Source organism: Corvus kubaryi, unplaced genomic scaffold, assembly GCF_017639235.1.
Source record: "Corvus kubaryi isolate FWS band 111438036 unplaced genomic scaffold, C.kubaryi_AGA036_p1.0 64922, whole genome shotgun sequence".
Classification (NCBI taxonomy): Eukaryota; Metazoa; Chordata; class Aves; order Passeriformes; family Corvidae; genus Corvus; species Corvus kubaryi.
In genome coordinates this window covers 59,786-83,894 of record NW_024581611.1, presented here as the reverse complement: position 1 = coordinate 83,894, position 24,109 = coordinate 59,786, and the positions used below count along the sequence as shown (strand labels likewise).

The 24,109-nt window shown below is 41.1% G+C and overlaps 1 protein-coding gene across 7 annotated transcripts in view; it reads left to right on the top strand.

Moving 5' to 3' along the window:
• The window catches only part of LOC121672737 (forkhead box protein P1), an 87,181-nt gene extending 68,942 nt beyond the window's left edge, over positions 1–18,239 (top strand). For 4 of the 7 annotated variants that reach the window (XM_042045538.1, XM_042045539.1, XM_042045540.1 and 1 more), the window contains 4 exons: positions 555–676; positions 2,690–2,759; positions 6,384–6,550; positions 13,309–18,239. In XM_042045538.1, coding sequence (XP_041901472.1) covers positions 555–676; positions 2,690–2,759; positions 6,384–6,550; positions 13,309–13,453 — 504 coding nt within the window. In that variant the 3' untranslated portion in view covers positions 13,454–18,239. Of the gene's footprint in view, positions 1–554; positions 677–2,689; positions 2,760–4,671; positions 4,711–6,383; positions 6,551–13,308 lie in introns of all 7 variants that reach the window. The other 3 variants (XM_042045536.1, XM_042045534.1, XM_042045535.1) reach the window with 1 other exon arrangement.
• Positions 18,240–24,109: the final 5,870 nt, after the last annotated feature.

Below are 24,109 nucleotides of genomic sequence, written 5' to 3'. Positions count from 1 at the left end.
TGCTGCCGAGCCCCTGGCCCGTGCTGTGGGTGTGGAGGGAGGTGCAGCACCTGAATCGCATTAGCCCAGCTGTGGGAAACCGCAGCAACACCAGCTCCTGCGCCTCACAGCTAAATCCAGTCGACTGTACTAATATAAAATCTTTTCTGTTCTTTCTAACTGCTTTCTTTTCCAGGAGGGGAGAAATTTCTTTTTGCAGAGAGTATATATTTGTTTTGAAAAAGTCTAAGCAATGTTCCTCTTGTGTTCTGTATGAAATGTGCTGTATTCTACAACATGCATGCTTAAAATAGTGGCTGTTCTCAGTCACACTGGGGATAATTGATAAGAATAATGTGAATTTTTAATCTTGGGTTTAAGCTTTCATATTTATTTTGTCTTTGCAAAATAAGATGTAAAGAGCCTGGGAAAGCAAGCGGGTGCGGGGAGGGGAAGGGGCTTAACATTGCAAAATGAGAACTGTCAAGCTGACTGTGCTGCTGCTGTTCTTGGACAATGATGAGCATTTTCTCATAGAAGGTTTTTGAATGTTTTCTCTTTTATACTTGCTGCAGAATGCAGTGCGTCATAATCTTAGTCTTCACAAGTGTTTTGTGCGAGTAGAAAACGTTAAAGGGGCAGTATGGACAGTGGATGAACTAGAGTTCCAAAAACGAAGGCCACAAAAGATCAGTGGGTATGTCCACCATGTTTGAACTTCTTAGCCTAGCTCGGATCATGCTTACAGTTTAACGTAGAGGCTTTTGGCTGCTAGCTGGTGTTAGACCAACCACAGGTGGTTTCGCATTGTCTCAGTTAAGGGAAACCAAGACAAACATCTCATCACTACTGTTTGTATGCCCACCAGTACCCTGACCCTGCTTGCTTGGTGTTTGTTGCATCACATGCTAGTAGCTTTTAGGTGGCAATGCATATTAACCCTCACAAACCATTTGCTTATGCTTATTGCATTTTATTTTCTTTTTCCTTTTCCTTGTATTTGATGTCTGTTCTGTCCCCGATCCCGTGTCCCTTTGTTTCCACTTCATCTCCTTTGCTGCTGCTCTTGTCCCAGGGTGCCATTCGCACCAACCTCTCACTGCATAAGTGCTTTATCAGAGTAGAGGATGAGTTTGGGTCCTTTTGGACTGTTGATGATGAAGAGTTTAAACGTGGCCGTCATATTCAACGAGGCCGTCCTCGAAAATACTGCCCTGATGAAAACTTTGGCGAGCTTGTTGCACAGTAAGAGCTTTTACTTGCTTTAATTTTTTTTTTCTGCTGTTGCTTTGCTTTGCATGATTTACCCATCTCATGTAGACTTGCATTTCACAAAATAGTGACATCACCTTTGCTGCTAAAGAAACTAAATTTTTGGTTGTTATGTGTATTTTGTGTGTCCTACTCTGATAATCCAAATGCCTGTAGTAATAACTCTACTCTGACATGTTTGTTAAAGCATTTATTTATAGAGCAATGTAGACTAAGATAATTATCCACGCTAGCGCAGATATGCTGCTGTAGACGTGTCAGGAAGACAGATATATGCCAGGAAAGGCTTCAGATAAGTTTTAATTCTGATATTTTCCTTTGCTTTCAATTGTATGCTTTGTTTTGCAACTCCTAATCAAGAAAAGTAAGGTACTTACGAGACAGAAATGCTGAATTCACTTTAAAGAGTTTGAAAATGCAGTGAGACCAGCTGTAAAGATTATCAACAGGCCATCGTGTGCCTACCAACAACCATGCACCAATATTCCTGGGCTTCCCAGAGGGATTTTCTTTGACCTTTACTCGAAGGCCATCTGTCCTGGACAGCTGATCCTTGCTGGTCCCTGTTCAAGGGCCTCAGTTAAGACTCTGCTCACCATAATTTATTCCCACATTAATAAAATTAAAATAAAAACATGCCCAGTGAGTGATAAAACTTTTGGGAGATGCTTTGCATGGGCATTTTTTTACCTAGTCTCTATTTCATTATTTTAATCTCCCGATGGAACCATGATATTGGGATCCCTTTTGTAAAGTTGACAAAAATAAGGGTCCAAAATAGCACACCAGAATATTTTTTACTAAAAAAGGCTTTTAGGGCAGTGTGGTGGTTTCTGTGGGCCGCCTGCCCTCGTGCCTCCTTGCCCACGGGCTGCTTGGGGTGATGGTGTGGGCAGCCCCTCACCATGGCCCTTGGCATGGCAGGGAATAACATCGATCAAATAAATCCTTTCTCATCGTGGTGCCCCCCTCCACTGGGAGAGACTCCGCTGCCAGCAACTTGGAGAGTCATTTGAATGAAGCAGAGTTTAAAATGTCCCGTGATGCTTTTGATCATTGCCTCCTCATGATGGACCTTCACTTGGTAACGGGCTCCCAGACACGGCGAAAATTGGAGAATTTCTCCTGAACACAGCTAAAATGAGCAGAGATGCCAAGATGTGCCACTAACGCAGGGTAGTAGAACACATGGCGAGGTAACGTCAAGAGATAATGATGTTCCTTATTTAGTAAAGGCAAATATGATAACCATAGCCGAAAACTCAGATATTTTCTTTAAATTAAAAAAAAAAAAAAAAAAAGAGACACGAAAGAGAACTCGTATGGAAAACCAGTCTCAGCTCTAGTTTTCTGGTGGGGGAGGAAGCATTACGTGCTTGAAACACTCGCACAGAAGTTGGTTGCATTTAACTCTCCTTTTTATGTTTTTCTTATGCAGTAACCCTTCTCTTATTAAAAACATACAGACCAGCCACACCTACTGCACACCTCTCAATGCTGCTTTACAGGTAAGATTAATGACTGTAGCAAATATGCAACAGAGGCGTGTGTCTTCCCCACTCATTTCAAAATATATTAGCCTTGCTCTAATTAGATATTAAATTTTAATTCCGTTAAACTTTTTTCTTAAGTGCATAAAGCATCATAGTCCCTGGAGGCAAACACATATCAGGCTGCTTCAGCATTAGCTAGATGCTTAGCATTTTGAATATTGTGGCAAAAAAATTAAAAGTTCACTTATTAATATTTATCAGCAGTATCATAATTTCCATCCTCTTATTTCAGAATTTCACTTGAGGCAAAAATACCACAAGTGTAATTACTCTAGCACAGCTATTAATGTGCTGAATGATAGGATACTGCGGCACGTGACCTTCTATTGTTCATGGCTTTAAAGAGAAAGCAGATCATTTTTTCCCCCTTTTCTTTTAAGGGCTATTTTTGCATATCTTCCTATTGTTGGTAAAAAATAAACGGCACGATTCCTGTAGAAAAGAAAAGATCATTTTTATTGGTTTAAACTGTAATAGTAAGACAAAAATTCTGTTTTTTCACGATGCAGAAATACACAAAGTGTGGGTACAGAATTAATAACTTGCAGCCTAAAAGTGTCCATGTCTCCAGCCCTTTTTCTGGTGCCCTTTTTCCCCTTTCAGCAAATTCCTGAGTCGAATTTTTGCCTCAAAAACCCTAGGTAAATTTGCTGTATAAACCAAAGATGCAAATGCATTACCATGCCGTGATTTGTAGTGGGGTCTGTGTGTTTGGGGGGGGGTTCAAACCTGGTTTCTATATATTATAAATGAATCCAGAAGGCAACATCATGCATGGTTGCCCCCCAGGTGATTCCTGGGGGTCACCTCTCAAGAAGTTCACTGATGCCATGGGTATTTGCTTGGGCAGTCATGTTTTGTGGAAGGTTTAGCAGACTTCTCTTTTCAGAACCAAGAAACAGATTATTAGGAGGAAAATGATGTTTTACCTTTCTTCTAATTTTTTGAGTTTATGCAGTAACTCCTGCAAAACCCAGGAAAAAGTATGTTTAAATGAAGCAACTGTAAATACCATTCATTAGTAACTTATTTTCCCTTGAGTCTTGTGAAGTGTGATTTTTAAAGACTGCTTTGTCTCCTGAATAGTATTAAGATTACAAGCACATTTTGCATTCATGAGGCTGAAAGGCAAAAATGAAATGATCCTGCATTTCTTCACATTGTTAACTATGTGACTAATTTCAATTAATATGCTTATCATATGGAACTGTTCGTGTTTTATTTCTGAAACACATGTTGTTGTCGTCATCTCCATCCATTCTTGTCTTTCGTGATAACCTCCAAACTGTTTCCATTCCCCACTTTTCCTGAGAGAGCCATGTCCTCGTGCCCCCCATAGCATCGTGTGCTCTGAGCTGATGGAGAGAGGAGCCTTGGCCAGATTTGCTACCACTGTAACCCCTCTAATAAGTGGGGGTGAATAATAACCATTGCACTGAGGCAGGTCCTCTTTTAGGGTGAAAATAAACCAGCAGGTTCCACATTTCTCTCCCCGCCATTGGATTTTGGAGTCAAAATCCCAGTGGGTTATCTGGGGCTGTAGAGGGTCTGGGCAAATAATGTGGGTGGCCACTGCCTTGTGGGCAGTTCAGACCTCACTTGGGCAACAAATTCCTCTAGGACACAAGGCTGCCTTGCCTGCCAGGGCCTACATTCAGTCTAATTAATACTTGATGAGCAGTGTTCCCCCCAGCTTTTGTGGGCTCTGGGAAGGCCTGCTCCTTGCACATTCCTGTGAGCACCACGGGGTCTGCACGGGGGGCTGTGTGCCACCAGCATGGTGTCTTTTCCTGTGGGGTGACAGCCACCCCTCTCCTTCACCCAGACCCTGCTGACATGTCCTCTATCTGTTTTCCCTCATGGCCAGGGAGAAGAAGCAGCTCTCTCCCCCCTCTGTCTGTGGAAGGTACGGGGACTCCAGCTCTCACCAGTTCTCTCTTTTGCCAGCGGGTCAACAGGGGCTCCCAAAACACCCCCTCCCCTATTACTGTCTTGTAGCAGATACTCCTTGTGTCCCACCTCTCCCCCAGTAAATTGCTTTACTGCAATTACAAGTTATCACTGTGGGTGAAGAACTTGAGTCATTATTTTGCCAAGTGCAGGAAATGTGAACCATTCTTTGCATCCCCTAATCACAATGAGTTTGCCGGTTGTTGAATCAAGAAGATAAAAATAATCCTCCCCGTTAGAATAGCTTTTGTAATCACGTGTGACACATAGGGCTGCACATGGAGAGGTCAACGTAAGGAAGAATAAAAGGGGCCGTGCTCCTGGAGATGCTGCAGTGAGGGCTGGTCCTGCCCTCCCTTCCCATCCCATCTCCCCCCACTCTGTCTCTGGTTGTGCTCGCCTGGGAAGAACTGCCGGCTTGGCAGCAAGTGAGGAGTTTTGTCCAGGAATTAGGAGCAGGCAAGAGCGTTTGGTGGGGAGTACGTTTGCATGGATTCCCCTCCCACAGGCCAGGTTTGCATCATGCAGACCCAGCCTGATGAATTTTTTTGCTTGGCCACTGCAGCCAGCTGACCTCTTCCCAGCGCAGGTCAAGCACTGCCGAGCCAGCGTCTGTGGCTGCCCGGCGCTGACACAGCTTAGAGAGCCACAGATGATGTCAGCTGCATGCATTTGGGATGGATGAAATGGCTAAATGTCCTTCCAGTCCTTGGATGCTACAGCGTTGGAAAGCTGTGCCTCTCATCCCTGTGCCTCCCTCCCGTTCCAGTGCCTCCCATCCCCACCAAACACTGGGTTCCTCCGGGGCTCGAGGTTTCTGCGTTCCCACCGCTGCTGCGCCGGGCCGGGACTGTGCTGTCAACATGAGCTAATGCTGACACACAGTAAATATTAGCAGGCAGAACGGTGGGAATCAGAAGGAAAATATTTAACAGTTCATTCTCTTCCTACAAAGATTTCCACTTAGAAAGTTAACTCCAGTGTGCCGCTGCATGGTGTTTCCTTAGAACAAAAGGAAAAATCGAAATAAAATAGTCAGACCTGTAAGGTAGGAATTGAGTTGGTGAGGTTTAAAAAAATTCCACATGGAGTGGTTCAGCTCCCAGGTAGATTGGTGCAGCTCTGATCCAGTTAGTGCTGATGGCAGCCTCACACATGTCCCAAGGAAAACCAAACTCGGTGATGCTGCACTCCTGCTTGGTGCCCACTCATTCCAGTGGGAAAGAATTACCAGCTGAGCCAGTTCGAATTTTTTTCCCCATTTCATTAGAAACAAAGCCCAAACCTAAGCCACAAAAAATACCCCAAAGCCCCAAACATAATTTCATGAAGCAAAAATAGAGAAAGGACATTTTCTTTTTTCCAGGGGGTGTAATTCCAAATAGGGAATGGAAAGCTCCATCCCGTTATAAGCCAATACAGCTATGAATCCTTAAACCCAGATCTAAATGATGTTAAATTTCCCTTGATGGAACCAGGGTAATACCTATCAGAAAGTACAATATTTAAAAGAACCTGTAATTGCAAATAATGTAGATGTGGAGAATGTTTTGGAACAAGTGAGTGTGTTGTGCAATGTATAAAAACGTTAGTCATGGCTCTTCATGGATTTGTTTGTGTCCTTGGCAGGCTTCAATGGCTGAGAACAGTATACCTCTATACACTACTGCTTCCATGGGAAATCCCACTCTGGGCAATTTAGCCAGTGCGATGAGGGAAGAGCTCAATGGTGCAATGGAGCATACGAACAGTAACGGGAGTGACAGCAGTCCAGGACGTTCCCCTATGCAAGCGATGTAAGTACGGCAGAAGCGCATGCTGGCTCTAGGTCTTGTCTTTCCATTTGCTCAAGGGTCACTCTGGAGACTCCTGGCTCCTTCCTGAGCTTCATCGTTGGAGCAGCAAGAGCAGACATCTACCTCCATCTGGGGACATGCTTAGGGTGATTAGAACATAAAAGAGCCATTTACCAGTTTCCACATAAAACTGATCAGCTCAGTCCAGTCCAAGAAGCACACAGGGCTATAAAATTGTTCACTTGTTTGCAGTTCTCTTCTTTAAACCTTGCAAAATCTCATAGGCAACTACGTTTCTTGGAGAAAACCTGTGATTTCTGTCCCCCGCAGTCTACGTGATGAGCACAGCCCATTGGGCAGAGCTGGGAAATGGGCTTGTTTGGTGCGTCCAAAAAAAACCACTCAACACAAAACGGTCTTGCTAAGCATTAACATGAAGGTCTGTGTGATTTATAGATTGCTCTTAAAATATCAAAAGGAGAATTAATAGGGGCATTACAGCAACAGACGGCGGTGTAATGAGCGCGTCTATAACCACACGAAGTGACGGGGGCTTGCCGGCCCTGCTCAACGTGAGCAGCACCCGGGCAGCGGGCGGGCGCAGGAAAGGGTAAGGCAGGAAGGGTGTGATGCCCCGATGGGTGTGTGCGGTATTTATGGGGTGATGGAGTGAGTTTGCAAAGCTGTAAACTCCCCCCTCCCCTCACATCACACGCTGGGTAATTGGCGGCTGGTGAGGAAGCCGGAGTTTACAAGTCCTGTCGTTCCCAAAAGCGCGGAGAAGCAGTTGGGTACCTGTGAGTGACCGTGCTGCCCGTCTTCCCCCTGCTCCTTAAAACAGCCTGTAAAATTACTGGCTGGCTCAGCAGGGCTCACATTACACATTAAAAAGAGAACTAATTTGTAGTCTTTTACTTCAAAGTGATTTGAATAAGGGATTTACAAAAGTAAGTCTAAATCAAAAAGTAGAAAAAACATTAACCTAATACCACGGTAGTAATTAGTTGTGAAACTAATTAGCATTTAATGGCAAAAAAGTTTCCCACCTGCATAATGTGTTGTCAGAGGGGAGGGGGCACGAAGGAATCTGAGGCTCTGGATACTTTGATATTGCAGCTTTTTAAATCAGTGCACAAAGTGCTTTGAAAAAAAAATCTTTAAAGATGGCAACATTCATTTTTAATTAATAATTAATTTAAACATTGTCTTTTACCATTTGCTTCAAAACATTCAAATAATGTGTTTAGCTTTTCCAGTGATTGTTTGTGCAGTATTAATTATCTCTCCCAAAGTAACGTTGCATGACACACTTTCCGTCTCTCACAGACGGATTCATCTCCAGGCAGTTTTAGTCACAATTCGTTATCCTCTGCCCGTGACCATGCGGGGCCAGCGTGGAGGAGGAATGGAGGGACATGGCTTTTCTCCAGAAACAAGACTTCTCCCAAGGGTTTCTCCTGGCCTAACAGACAAGGATGAACGTTTATGATGTTGCGTTAATCCAAGTAATTATCTTTTAGTAAGTTCAAGGCTAGTGCAGTTCATGCACTTCTCATTTCACCTAAGGTTTCCTTGTCTTTGAAGAGACTGAGAGGAGGGAAAAATAACCAAGTTGAAACAGGCTAGGACATCTTCCAGAACCGTGCATAGCTGTGGCCTTTGCTGCACTTAATAATCATTTCTTAGCACATTGATACCAAGGTGAGGGGCACAGAACAAATAGTGGAGAGAGAGGAGGTCGGGGGGAGTGATGCCTCATTTTCATTATTCACCAGAAAATCCAATTTTCTGTTGTAATATGGAAATGATTGTTTCCTGAGTGTTTTCATTTCCTCAGAATTGATAATATATGTGTTCTCTGCTGAACATTTCTTTCTGCTTAAGTAAAATGTGGCCGGGTGATGTTCCAATCCTGGCCTCGGAGCCTCCCCGTTATAATGGTGTTTCTAAGTAGTTTGAAGGGATCTAAAGCCAGAACACCATTCACACGTCATGGGGTTTACCCTGTTTACTAAATAAAATCATGAGTCAACAGTGACTTTCCAGACGCTGTGAAGCCTTTTTATTTTCCATGCTCGTGCTTTGTTAACAACGTGTTCATTTTTTTTCTCAGAACAGATTTCCTTGTCATAATGCGAGTTATTTTTTAAACAATTTCAGTATATTAGAAGAAATCAAGCTTTAAACTTTATTGTAAGGTTTAAAGGACCTTGTTAACATGACAGCTAAGAAGTCTAACACTTCAGCTGAAGTCTTATTACCGCTCATTCGTTTCCTTTTTATGACACATTGAACCACAGCTAGGGTGGGTTTTTTCCCTTCTCTCTCCCTCCTTTTGAACCACTAGAAAGTAGTCTCATAATTACAGCTTGGGGACATAACACTTTCATCCTGATATGCTCCAAAGGTAGCCACAAAGCAAACTACTCCATGCTGTGTGCACCACCAGAACTCAGTGGCTTTAAACAACAGTCAGCTTTATTAAAAACTCCTCTGTTCCCAGAGTGGACAAACAAAAGAATTACTCAGATGTGAAAAGAAGGGGAATCTGTGTTCAGCAAGGTTATTTATTGTTAACCCCTTCTGGAGTCCCAGGCATCTACTTAAAAGGAATGTGCTGAATTTCTGCTGCTGTAAAAACAGAAATGGGAAACCCTTTCTTTTCTTTGCCTTCTTTCCTCCCCCCCATTCTTTTTCTTTTTGCTTAACCCAGCATTTACCTTTTCTGTAATTCAGCAGACTGAATTCTTCAGTCTCTAAAGGAAGTTTTCCTTCCTCAATTTGAGGATTTGGTGGGGTGGTAAATAGAAATTCAGACTTACTTGAGAGGTTATGAAAGTCTCCCTTTGCCTTCAAGATTATTTAAGCTTATTTATTTCAGTTGCTCAAAAACGTTTGAGAAAAATCATGGATTCTGGACGGCTACCTCCTCACATGCCATTTTGTGGTTACAGCTGACAGAATACACAAGGAGTTGGAATTTTTTGGCATTGTTTTCCTTGCAGCTCTCTCCCTTGGGGGGTGTGTTACTGAGATAACCTCCTCATTTAGGGGATACAGGTTTTGCCAAGCTCGCTGTCTGATGTTTGTGCAACATGTGAGGTGCTGGGGGAGGCTGGTGTGACTCTGCTCCCTATGGCTTTGTGGCCCTCTCTGGCTTTGTCTCACCCAGGATGGAGCACAGCTTTTAGTAACTTCTGTTGCTTCTCACACCTCAAGTTTTGTTTTTTGACCTCTGGGAATCACACCAAACCTCAAAGAGAGCTGTTGAGCTTTTGATGGGATACCCTTCCATCTCGGACCAGGGTAAAAGAGCAGAGGAGGCTGCAGTTCTGCTAAGTTCTTTATTTCATAGTCTCACAGCTGTCTTGAAGGCAGAGTTCAAGGGGGTTACATGATAAAGCCAAGCAGCAACAGCAAACACCAGGCAGAAAACAGCTGCTTCTTCTAATTTCCTCTATATTTTTTTTCTTACAGAAGTGTGGATTATATTTGTTAATTGACCAATAAGATTAACACACTATTCTAGTTTTCCTTTCTTAACCTATCCTGGTTTAATTCTAACAATCATAAGCCTTACACAAGTGTGACATAGGTATTACACAGATTCGTGTGTACAGTTTCTATCAGCTCTTATTGTTTATGTGAACACTCTGTCTAAAAAATGTGTACAGTGTAATTCTATCTATATTTTGTCTAAAGTAAAGAAATTCTGTGAAAAGGTAACACTGCTGCAGTAAGAACTGTGTTTAAGGTCTCTGCTACAGTTTTTTAATGTTTAAGGCACTTAGCATATATTTCTACTAAAAGTTAAAGATCCATATTTCTATTTCACTTTGGTGTGGGTTCATGTATCTCAGCTTCTCCAAAGGTTTTAATTCAACTCCTGTGCTTTGGCTTTCCTCTTGGCCTGAGTCCAGAGGAGCTTTCACTCCAACAGAGAACCTCAGTTAAAACCACCTGGTTTCACAACAAAACCAGAAGAGGGGCAGAGTTTGCTTTGGAAAGGTTTGGGGACGTTTGAATGAGCTTTCACAGCACTTTGAGTGGTGGTGGGCACAGTGAGCACCTGTCTAACCTGCTGGCACCTAAGGTGGTGGGGATGCATTGGGACACCAGGAAGCCTTTGGAGAAACTCCAGTCCGTGTACCAAGGCCTCTCCACTGCATGAGACATGCTCTCCTCTCCCCTTTGAAAATTTCCCTTCTGTGTTTTCAAAAATAATGCTTTAAAAAAATAAATAAGCCCAGCAGCAGCAGCAGCATCAAAACCAGAAAGCAAAAAAGCAAGACTTTGACATTAAAACATCAGTAAAAAAGATCACTGCCATAAAGGCCGGGTAGCACAGGCTTTATTGGGCTCTCAGTGCAGCTGCTCTTTCCCCCTTTTTCTTCTGTTTTTCATTTCATGTTTTTTCCCAAGTGAGGGGGCCCCACAGCCTATTCATAATATAAGTTTTTCTAGTTGCAGGTATTCAGCATAGTTTAATATTCACTGAGGCCCTGAGCTGCTGGGACAGGTAGCACGTGCACACCTCCAACGTGACAGTCTGCTTGTGAGACTTCTTAAACCAATTCTTGCCAATTTGCCAATTCTTGACTTCTCATCCTTGACTTGTCTCCTTCCAGTCTTTTCTTTACCCTTCCTTTTTCACTAGTTAGGTTAAAATTGTATGAGCAGTGCTCTCCGTGTGTAATTTTTTCAAAAACTGCATGACATGCAGAGGAACCTCCTCACTTACAGAAGTGTATTGATAGGATAACTTATTAGTGAATTTGAAGGGAGAAGGTGTGTGTACATGGATACTGCATCACTTCTCCCCACTGTTCCTTTGGATGAGTTGGAAGGTGCAGTTAATACTCAAGTATTGATCCAGCACTTTACAACTCAAGGAGTTGAAACATGCAGGGACTTGAAAGGCATTCGCAGCTCACATAAGAATTGTCTGTAGTCAGCAAATTGGATGCTTCCTAAACTGATCTGGGCTCAAGCCTAAATAAATAAATAGGGTACAAGGGTACAGCTGACTCACTTGAAGTAGGCAAGGCTGGCTTTGGTCTGTCTGTAGATGCTAAGTACATCTTCTCTACTCAGTGATTTATCCTTGTTGTCTGTCCGTGCAGTGGAGTACAAACAGTGGTGTTGTTCCTATCCACACAAAACATAAAATACAATGCAGCTATTTTAAATCATTAATTTTAAAGCAAATCTGTGCAAGCAGAGAAAAAGTTCTTACAGTGAAGGTGTGTACTTCAGGTTATGTGTTCATGATGCATATGTGAAAGGGTTAAATCAGCCTGCAAAGAGAAAAAAACAAGAGTCTCGGAGGGTGGATATCAACTCAATGAGAGAGTGAGACTTGAACTCATTAACACTTTATTTTAAGGGATTGCCTACAACATCAATTATTTAGGAAGCAAACAGGGTCTCCATCGCTGTGTCGCATTATTAATACTTGGTAATGTCAATAAAATCCTAGTTTCCTATAAAGTCCCACCAACAAGACACTATTGACTCACATAGCTACTTTACATTTCAAAAGCTGCTGAACAAAAAAAAAAAAAAAGAGGTAAAAAAAGGTAATTTGTATTTGTATAGGATTTGTTGTAAATATGATTTACGAACAACATTTTTCAATTGTTATCATACCCATTTTGAATGACCAAGCCCCATTCCCCTGCGGGTTATTCATGTGCTTTGCTGTAATGAGAAATTTGGCAGATCTCATCTCTTTAGTACATCCTTGTGCCCACCATGAGCTGGGGATCATGTTCTGCCTTGTTTACAGCTGACAGTGTTATTATTCTCGTTAGGACTGTGCTTTCTTATCATATTGTTGTGTTGAGCGAGCCTTTTCCTCTCTGTTTGTGTTTCCTGGCAGGGCTTTTCTTCCCTTATTGACAGTTTGTAAAAATATGCATTAATTTGGAGTTTAAAGCATGTATCATGGTGTCTCTTTGCTGTGTTTGCTTGAAGTTGATTAATGATAGAACCTCACTTGGGGTCGTCCTCTGGAGAGTTGTCTCACAGGTTCTGCATGTTAACGAGAGACGCTGCACACACAGCGAGGATGATTAGCCCAGCCTGTGCCGCGCGGAGGCCTTGGCAGGCCGCTGCCTTCCCCTTCGGATGCGTATTCCACTTATTTATCCAAAGATCATATTAACTTAACATGTCAGCTGAGAGCGTTTGCTCTCGATCCCAAGACAGAAACCCTATCGAGGTGCTCCTCCCACAGTGTTTTCCCGGGGAAGCTGAGTGCTGCCTGCCTGGCATAGCCTTCATGGAATCTTAGAATCATTAAGCTTGGAAAAGCCCTTTAGGATCATCGAGTCCAGCCATTAACCCAACACTGTCAAGCCCACCACTAACCCATGTTTTAAGTGCCACATCCACATGTTTTCTGAGTGTTTCTGGGGGCAGTGACTGCATCACTCCCCTGGGCAGCCTGTTCCAGTGTTTGGTCACTCTTTCAGTGAAGAAATTTTTCCTAATATCCAACCTAAACCTCCTGTGGGGCAACTTGAGGCTGTTTACTCTTGTTCTGTTGATTATTAACTGGGAGATAGTGCTTGGCTTGGCTTCTGTGGCCAGCAGAGACATTGAGGGTCTTCTCCTTGGTGACCTGGAGCTCTCAGACCTGGCCCTCCAGGTCTGAACCCCCCAAACCACTTCATCTTTCTTCCCAAACCACCCATGCTGTCAAAACCATTTTTTAATGAGCAGCTAGCTGATTGCCTGTTGTTTTGTTTTCCCAGGCACCCCGTGCATGTCAAAGAAGAACCATTAGACCCAGATGAAAATGAAGGCCCACTATCCTTAGTGACAACAGCCAACCACAGTCCAGATTTTGATCATGACAGAGATTATGAAGATGAACCTGTAAATGAGGACATAGAATGAGTATGTCTGACATCGTTATCCTGAGAATGAAGATTGGAAGAACACGTCAAACTTAGCTGTGAAATCTCTCCATTATTGTACAGTCTGGAGGATTCTCAGTCCACTTTGACAACTATGAAATATGTTAACTCTTAGTGCCATCAAGTATCCCATTTGGGAGTATTTTTGATTTTTCTACTTTTTGTTGAAAAAAGGAATTTGTACTCTGTGCATTGGATGGACTTGTTTGGTACTTGGGATTTTCCTCTCTTACAGTCAACATCAGTGTTGTAAATTTGCTAAACTGATTCACTTGCATTTAGCAGCCAGCTGTGGACTGCAGGTCCTGCCAATTTTGGACACTTGAGGACATCAAACTGAGCATGTACACCTGAACTGCAGATCAAGTCTTTGCCCAGATTTTAAGGATTCCAATGGACAACATATTTGCACAGTACTGCATGTTGATTATCACTGCCTTTACTCCATTTTGTTTTGTTTTTTGGTTGGTTTCTTTTTTTTTTTTTGCTTCCATTTGGGATGGGGAAGGCCTGTGTGTGCACGTGTGTGGGTATGTGTGTGTGCGTGTGAGCGTGTATATCGGGGAGGGGTTCAAAGAAAAAATTATCCCAAACTTTTTAATGTATTGCTTTTATTCTCCCACCCCACTTCTCCTCTACCGTTTTAAGTTCTGACCTCAGGCCTCATCTGGGCCCAGGGCCTCTCGGAGGCTTCAACGTTTTCTGTACTTTGTGATGAATGTTAATAGGTGTTTTTATTATACGAAGCTGAATGTCATTGAATTGTTTGTAGTTTTTTCTGTCATTCATTCCAGTTTCCTTCAGATGCCACCATGTTTTCTTTAGCTATGGAAAACATTCCATTTCGGTGTCTCCTTTTTTGTTGTTGTTGTTTTTTGAAAAGGTCCCAAATGCTGCACAATATATGTGGAAGGGTTGTCCACCGGAGAGAGAGGAACGAAGTACTGCAAGAATGAGAATGAATGACAGATGAACATAGAAACACTGTAGGAAGCAACACAGATTCATTCCACAAAGCAGTATTTTTAATATATTCTTGTTTTGCTTGGGTTTTTTGATTTTCTTGATTTTTCTTTTTTTGGCAGCAACGGTGAATATTAGCAAATGCCACAAAATTGAACAGCACAAGGAAACATATGCAGCACCAACAGAGTTTCACTTTTAGTAGAGAATGAATAGTACAGTGGCAGGTTCTCGGTTGTTTAACACGAGTTCTAATGGGTCAACAAATCTTTTTGGAATATCTAAGATTACCGAGATGGGCACCTAAACATTTATTATTACAACTTTATTTTCTTCTTATTGTTTTTTTACATTTGCATTTGCAAATAGTGGTTGGAAAGATGACTTCATTAAATTGTTACTGTACGTGGTGATGTTTCACGGTTAAACATCAGTTCAGGATTGCTTGGTGGTTAATCTGTTTGAATACAAATTAGATTTCAGACTGAACTTGTTATGGGAGTTAATAAGGACGGGGCCCCACTAATGCTAAAGTGTTAATTTTCAGCTGTGCAAATCCCGTACTGCAGTTAGGATTGTTATGCAATATTACACCAGCCAGTATGGAAACCTCGCCGGAGGAGTCGGGAGAGTTGGGAGAGAATTGGCGCCAGGGCTTGTTAGGCAAAACTGGCAAAGCTCTGCAAAGCAAACATGACATACAAAATCTGTTGCTATAGGTCAGTAAACCTCAGTCACCAAACACCTAAACATTTTCATTCTGCAACCACTTTTCCGTCACTCATTTATTTATGTAGGACTGTAGCTTTTTTTTATTATTTCGAAAAGCCTTTCAGAGCTTAATTTATATTCTTCTTTGTACCTTTTTTTTTCCTAAAATTACCAAAGATATTACACAAAAGTAAATTATGTTCTCTGTTATATGCTTTATCTTATGAAGCCAAATATCCTCTTATTGTTGATCAAAGGAGGTTGATTTAGAGGGAAATGACAAGATGTGGGCTATTGCTAACCTGAGAGGGAAACTGCTCCTTTATTCTAGAAAATTTAGAAGGCCAAGTAGATGTCTGAACCAAAGTTGTCACTTTTTATTTGCAATTCTTTACAGTGACCAAAATGAAAGTCTGTAAAGAGGAATCGAGGAGAGCTTTTGAGGCTAAAACTAGGAATCAGTGTTACTGGTGGAGCTATGAGAAGGGAGCTGAAGAAAGCAAAGACACAATTATTTCATGGAAAATTAAGAGTATCAGATAAAGGAGACAGTTTAATAAAACACAGAAGAGAACAGAAAAGCTCCCACAATTTAACTGGACGACATAATGGTATTTCTAGAATTAAAAGAAAATAATAATTTTTTGGTCTTTGGTTCTACAGATTGTGTGCCACTTCTGTTCCGGGACTGTGCTGGGATGACTGCTTTACTTTTGGTTGGTCTTGGCACATTTGCTCAGTTTTGTTTAGTTTTTGGTCAGCATTTTTCATAAGGAAATAACACTCCTGTCCACTCATAAGCTTTGGTACAAGAAATTTTATTGGCAGTTAACTTTTATAAAACTCAACTCTGCTTTCTGTTTCAAAGAGACAAGGGAAAAAAAATAGAAAAAAAAGGGCAGTCTGTGGTCATTTGGAAACACTTTTTTTTCCTTTTTTTTTTCTTTTTTTTTTTTTTTTTTTTTTTTTTTTTTTTTTTTTTTTTTTTTTTGGTTTAAATTATATCCAGGCAGCTTCGTGACGTGCCGGCGGTAGCCAGACAGGGATCATGAGAATTGAGCCCTGTGCTTCGAAACTGAGTGGTTTGCTGGTTAGTTCGGTATTCAGAAGGGGGATAAAAATCTGGTAGATTAGTTCATTCTCAGCATGTGTAGCTAGACATGAGTAAAGATAACAGCATGAGAAACTGTTAGTACGCATACCTCAGTCCAAACTGTTAGGGAATGAGTAAATAAAAAATACATTTCACTCAGTTGCACTTAGTTGTATGTCTTGCATGCTTAGTCTAAAGACTGTAGCAAAAATTAAAAAAATTAAAAAAAGAGAAAAAGAAATAAAAAATTAGAGTTTAACATATCTGGCAGGTGTTGCAGCCTTGCAGAAGAACCAACTGAAAATCTCAGGCTTTACATCAAGCAAACTTCACTATGATTTTTACAATTCTGATTCTGTATCCCTTTGGATATACAGTTGCTTCTTTAGGGAGGGGTTTATTATGTTGTACATATATATCCCACTGTGTCTGTGTGAGCCTTTGTCTTTTGGGGGGAGGGTGGGGAGGGAGGAAAAGGTGGAAAGGTCCTTTTTTTAGATATCATTCCTCAAAAGGAATAAATGCAGACCTGTTTGTCAAAACACCTTTTGCTTTTTGTGCAACTGCTTTATATTAACTATACTAAAAAATAGCTTTGAAAAAAAAAAACTACTGTATGTAATGGAATTGCAGAATACGCTGCACATGTATTTTATTTAGTTATCCTTGCTTTAAGAATATTGGATGACATTTGCTGACATGTGGGAGAAAATCCCTGACTTTTTTTTTTCAGCTTTTAAATTGTAACATAGTTGACAGATTTTTTTTTTTCTCCTGTTATCATTGATCGAAGCATTTTTGTACAGTTTTTGTGTTTAAGCTGGTTTTTTTGATACTTTCCCACCCCTTCTGTTATCTTACCACTGCCTTTTCTGGCTGTCTTAAACAAAGTTCATATATTTGAAAGGAAAAAAAAAAATTGTTTAAAAAAAAATGTTTTTCTCCTGCTGCAGTAAATATTTTGCATGATGAATTCCAGGGTCACACTTTCAAAGTTTATCAGTGAAGTAGTGATTAATAATGGGGAGTGTCAAACTATTGAACTTTTTGTATAAAAAAACAAAAAAAAAACTTTACAAGGTGCCAAGATGTAAAGACAATTTGTTACATGTTTTTTTTCTCAAAGAAAAGCGTACATTATGAAAGTAGTACCATGTATCAGGTAAATCGCTGTCAGGAATGAGAGTCAAAGCCTTCCTTGTCCACAAAAAAAAAAAAAAGTTTGTAAATGTAAAACCTGTTAGGTTTCTGCATTCAACTAGAAGTGAAATGAAAAAAAAAATAAAATCAAGGCTTATGTAGAACAAGTGACCATAAAAAATACGACCTTTTTTTTGATTCTCACTCGCAAGAGTCCCGCTGCAGGTCCTGCACCTCCCCTCTCCTGGAGCTCAGCTTCGGGGAGAGACCGGGGCAGAGATGCTGGTTCTACAAATATTGCAGATCATTAGATATTTTATATATATACATACATAAATATATATATATAAAGTTTTTTAAAATAATTTTGAACTATTGTAGTTTTCAGATCGCCAATAATCTCACATTCATTATAGCATGGGAAAAAAAAAAACCAAAACCAAACGTGTTTAAACTCTTTTGAAATCCTTTGGTACCTTTGGTTAATGAACTCAGAGTGATTTTTTAGATGTTTCAGAAGTCATTTAGTATTCTAGTCTTGCGAGGTGAATTTGCAGTTCAGGACTGCATTTTAATGGGCCCAGAACAGGTAACCAAGTATCTTCTACCCATAAGCCTTGATGAAAATGGTACAGTCCAGACTGTTAGCATGGTGCTTCGTGTGTATGTGCTGCCAGTAACAAGATTTTTTTTTTTTTTTTGATAAGGCATAAAAGAAACTCATTCCTTACATCAACTGTAATTCCATCATTCCATGTCTGTTGATACAGACAATAAAAAATGTTGTGTAGTCAGTACTAATTACTGACATTATAGCATTCTCAAATGCAATAAAAATGCTGGTTGTTCACACTGGTAATGCAAGTTGCCATGTCCGAAGTTCTTTTGTTGTTTCCTCCTCACGGTGACTCTGATGTCACATCCCAATGGTCCCTCATCTGTGGAGCAGCTGGCTGCCCCTCATCCATGTCCCAGGACGATCATAGATGGACAAATCTCATCTCTTTCCTTGAGTCTCCTCCAACCACATCCAAGTACAAAGTATTTTAGTGGTGGTTTTGTGGACAGTCTGTACAGGGCAGTTGGGTGAGGCTTGAGCTCTGGAAGCAAGGAAGACACTGTCTTTCAAAGAATTCATCCATTTTTCCAAGGAGGTCCTTCAGTTTTGCCCGTTGGGGTCAAAGGGGGCTATTTGCTCTCTCATTGGACTCTATTTTAAAACATGAAGGAAGGGGTTGGGGTCTTCATCCTGCAGCTCCTTCCCAGTGCAGTGCCCTGATGGCAGTGGTGCTGCTGGCTTTGGTAGGAAGGGCTGGGAATGTGCACTGCCCCCCTGCCAAAAGGGGTTTGCAGGATCAACCCCTTGGTCCACAAAGCCACGAGGAGCACAGTCCCGAGTGGTGCTGTCACCTGAGACAAACTAAAGGGAAAACCCACCTTCTTTTTCTTTCGAGTAAGCACACATTCATTTTCTTCATCAAGTTTTGTAAAGAAAAATAAAATGTTTAATAACTAGCATTAGCAGCAAACTGAAATTTCAGAGGAGAGATTTTTTTCATGAATAATTCATTAAAATTTCACATCTGCAAGATTAGTCATCCAAATAAAATGCTAATGTCAAAAACATGCACCGTCTATAATATTCTCATCAAGAAATCTTTTTGCATATAATGATAAATGCTTAAATTAGTACAAATGATTTTATAAAAATATTCTATCATAAAATTATACCAGATAACTATTTTTTGGGGGGAGGGGGAGGGGAATCTTTGCACACTCATTATAGTGTGTCTCCAAATGGACTGATAGATTTTAATAATCAAAATACAGAGAACACGAATTTGGCCTTGGTTGTGTGGTGCACTTTCATAACTAGTGAGATTTTAGTAAAGGAGAAGATTTGTGGGATTGAATTTTCCAAAGTCATGGGCAGAGGGGATTGAGCCAGAAGCTGATGTTTGGTCAGGGGTGCTCTGCATCTGTAAAATGGGGAGAGTCAGCTGCACGTAGGGAATATGTCCCTGGATGAGTCCCAGCAGGGCTCTCAGCCCCTCTCTTGGAGGACAGTGGTTCCCCACATGGATCACTAGCCAGCAGGTCAGGGTCTACAAAGTCATCACAGATGAGTTGGCTGTTCCACCTCCCTGGGCATCTCACCACAGAAAGATGATTTGAGGGTCCAAATGTCATGTTTGTCATCTGCTGACTGCCCATGGCCTCGGGTTTAAGGGGAGCCGCTGGGGTGGGTGCCACATGCAGCTGGTGCTGAGGAGCTGGCACTGAGCTGAGCAGCAGGACCATCATTTCCCATCCTGTCCCAGTTGGTACTGCCCGGAGCAGCAGATTGGAATCTGGCCACCTTTTGTATCGCCTTTGTATTACTAATCACATTTCTCCTCCCTGACTGCTCCATCACGGAACATCACACAATGCCTTCCTACTCCACCAGCAACAGCCGGCTGGGAAATACCTTTTCCAGGAAGAAACGCTGTTTTCCACCACAGCTGAAAAGTACTTTTATGGGCAGTGGTGAGACAATGCATCTCTGAGGAATTCCCAAAGAAAACCGGAGCCAGTGAGTAGTTTTTCTGAGTTTCTCCTGTCCCAGAGGGAAAAGCTAAGGAGCTGGAGGCCCAGGAGGACATGGCAGCTGATGTGCTCCTTGCACACCCGCCTGCTCCCTGCAGATGATCCCATCAGGGACATTTAACTTGGGCCGTGATCACAGAGTCTGACAAACTTCACATTATTGGACTAATTTAAGGGACTGGCAATTCCTGGTGCCGCTCGCTCGCACGCAGCCGCACATGCACACACCCTTCCTCACAACAAGGTGTAATTAGCCCTTCTTGACCTATTAATCAGGCTCAGTCTTCAATGATGATGTTAAACGTTCGTTTAATGGTGTGTTAATCAGGGCTATCTTTCATCCTCGTCGCAGTGGTGGTTAGTTCTGACACATTGAACACTCTCCATCCTCACATTGCCACATGCTACCATCCTCCCCAGCAGTGATGACTGAGGTGGTGGGACGTGACCCTCAGGTGGGTTTGCAGCCTCCATGGCATCCATACCTAGTTTTTCCCCAAACCCTGGAGCTGGGGCATAGCAAAGTCCTTCTTTTTTCCCCATTTTATTACCTTCGTTAGAGATCTTCAAAGCACATGAGCTGGAAATGGCAAACAACATCACCTTGGGGTATTTAGCAAAAAATAATCCCTCTTCCTTCTTTCTTCCAGAGGAATTTTTTCTGTCAACCTGGAGAAAAAGGGGAAAAAAACCCCAGTTTTGTGCCACTTTATATTTATTTAGAGGAGTCCAGTGACCATTTTTTATGCCTCTCAGAAGCCTGAAAAACATTTTTTTTCTTCAAGTTATAATGTTAATTTGAAGGTAACCGTCCTTTCAAGGATTAATTCCAGCCAAAGCAATAACCATTATTTACCAGAGTTTGACATTTTTATCACTCATCATATTAGCAAATTTCCATTGAAAATGCTAAAATGGTTCGTCATAAGGCACATAACTGCTTTGGCTGTAAAAATGACCAACACAAGTGCCTGTACTCAAACATTAAATTATACTGTAATTAATAAAGACAGTTAAACTGTCTACTAGCAACAGCAATTTAGGTAACCACATTTGATCGGCTATAAATTGTAACTACATTAAAATTCCAGAAATATTAGCAATATGGATTACTTGATGGAAATAGGTGCTGATCACCAACACTCCTATTTTACAACGGAAGCACAGGTCATGTTGGCCACAAAACTGTGGGCGAAGATCAAGGCTGAGTACTTTTAATCTTGTGAAACAAGCAATTACAAATAGTTGCATCGATTTGTTAAAAAGCTTTAGGTGACATAAATTGTTTCCTGTTTAGCTTATTGCTCTGATACATAAATGTCACTGAGTATAATATTAATTAGGGTCACAGAACAACAAGGGTCAGGTGATATAGTGTACGATCCGGGATGTGTCAATCCTTTGTGGAAGCAAGAACAGCCCCGGCCCCTTCGCACTGCCGCGCTCAACGCCTCGTTTTATGTGATGACAAAAGAAAGCGAAGGAAACTGTATTTTAATATGTGAAGTAATTACTTTAGTACTAGTATAATTTTATGGTTTGGGATAAATTATAGTGTTTTCATTCTCCTGCGCTTGCCACATAACATAAAAATCCACATATAGCATCAATAAAATAGAATACTGTTTATAAAGGCTTTCTGCTGCACAAGACCAACACTATTCCTCCTAGCAGATGGAAACTAAGCACGAATTTCAGTCTGGTGTGTGTTTCTACACTTAATATTTTTTTTTTTAACTGAAAAATGGGCTGTGCAGGTTATTTACTTAACATAAATCAAATGTATCATATACACTGTTTCTTTGGATTGGCATCCGACTTAGAAAAATACAGTAAGGTCCTGAAAAATCTGGAGAAAATTTATTAAATATGATTTTTACTGTAATAGAATATTAATGTAACCCAATGCTCATTTCCCATTAAGTTGATCCCGTTTAATACACACATGCTTTTTATTATTTTGCACTCATGCGAAAATTCCACGTTCAGAGAGTTTCCATCTCCTTAGGAATGTCTCTGGCAAAGGCACAGTAAGAAATCTTTCACTGAAAAAAAAATAAATAAAAAATAGACAGCAAATATCGACCGATAAGATGTGGCGAAGTGCTGATGAACTGAAGCAAAAGCCAATGATATAATAAAGGGTAAAAAGGCATTCAGCACTGCGAGGGGAACAGGAGAAACAATTACACTTTAAACCCCTCCTTCTCACTGCCACTGTACCACAGCGCAGATGAAAATGTTTGATTTGCAACATAAAAGGTTCATTAATTACCACTTGAATATTTAAAGCTATTTTGCAGACTAACAGAGGTAGATAAAGCACTGAATTAAAACCTCTAATAAAATTGTAAAAATATTTCTGCAAGTTTACCAGCGTCACAATTCCTCCCGGTTTAGGGAGCCAGGCTTGGCTTGTTCGGGAAGGAATTATTTCGTTTTCAAGTGGGTATTTGAGGTAAGATGGTGTGATTGCATGGGGCTATTTGTCTCTCATTCTCAAATGTTTACAAAATACTTATTTGGATGCTCTCCTTCCACACGTGGTTGCCCTTCATGGGAGAAGTGGCTTTACAGAACGTAACAGTGGATGGCGAATGTGGCTGAGCCATACATTAATTTTAATACATTTCCATATACAGTAAAAACATATCTAATCATAACTATGGTCTAATGCTGTCTTTGATATGAGGCAGTGGGGGAAAAGAAGTCTGTTAATCCTGTTATAATTACCCTTTTTAGACTTTAAAAAAAAAAAAAATTGGAGCTGTATCCTCTTTTGCAAGGGTGGAGAACTCGTGCCAGTGGTAGGAATGGGTATGATGGAGAGCATCTCTATAACCCTGCAGTACACCCCAGTTTTGCCCCATGGAGGCTGAGCTGTTACCTCTGGGATTACAGGATCTTTTGTTTAAATTTGCAGTTTATAAAGAGCGAATGATGAGTACCCACCCAGAAAGCCACTGTATCTTAAATAAAAATTAAGGATATATATTTATTTGCACAACTTCTGCCTGTGGGCAATACAGCCTCAAAGTGCTGTGAGCCCCTCACCAGGCAATGTAAATCTTGTTGGCTCAGAAGCTGAATCTGACACTTGACAATTGCATATGTTAATTTTTACCTGTTTGCATTCAGTTGGCAGTCAGTTGTTTTTTTTAAAAAAAGCACTTTCTATTTTTAAACAAGTGACTGTTTGAAATCCACCACAGTGCAGCAAGGGCTTGATTGCAGGCTGTGGGTTGAAAGATACAGCAACAGCACTTTTAACAGTATGTTAACGATGATGAGTAGAGCCAAAGTGTGTGGATCTAATAAGAGAAAAACAGTTACAGTTCTTTCTCATTGTCATTAATTTATGCAGTTAGCCAACGAAATTTTAAAAAATGTCCAGTTATATTTGGATACACTCTTTACACAACTGTTCCTGTTGTAATTGTTGAGTGTCCGCACCAGTTAAAAGGATTTTTAAATCATTCCTCTGTACTTGGCTGTGAAATGCCTGATTTCAGATGTTCTGGGTAGGTCCAGAGTGCGGGAGGATGTTGCCAGCCAAGGGCAGCACTGTCTGCCATCACCTGGGCTCCACCTTCACCAACAAACCATAATATCCAGGGCAGTCACTCCCAGTCCTGCCAGAAAGGAAAGGGCGTACTCAAAATATTTCAGGCCTTGCCCTTGCTTATTGTTTTTGGAAAGTCCTTTGTTTTCTTCTTTTGGTTTTGGTTTTTTGGTTGGTTTTGGTTGGTTTTGTTTTGTTTTGGGTTTTTGTTCAACCCACTAGCTAATGTTCATTTGTGCTGTGCACAATAAAAGCCTGAGCCTGTCAGTTTATATCACACGAGGGGAGGAGCAGTTGGTGATGTTCGAAATATTTTAGACTTTAGAAAAATTCTTGTAGGTGTATTTTCTCTGTTAAAAAAAATGGATTACTTGTAGTAGTTTAGAAATGTATGTATGTAATATATATGTGTGTGTGTGTGTATATATATATATAGTCCCACATATACTTTTAATGAGCTTTGATATGTATATAGGAATGAGGTTATGCTAAGTGAAGCTAAATAAGGCCTCTTAAAACCTGAAAAGGGGGGAGCCCCAGAACTAGAGAGTTCTCAACCCCACCTTGCTGAGTACAGA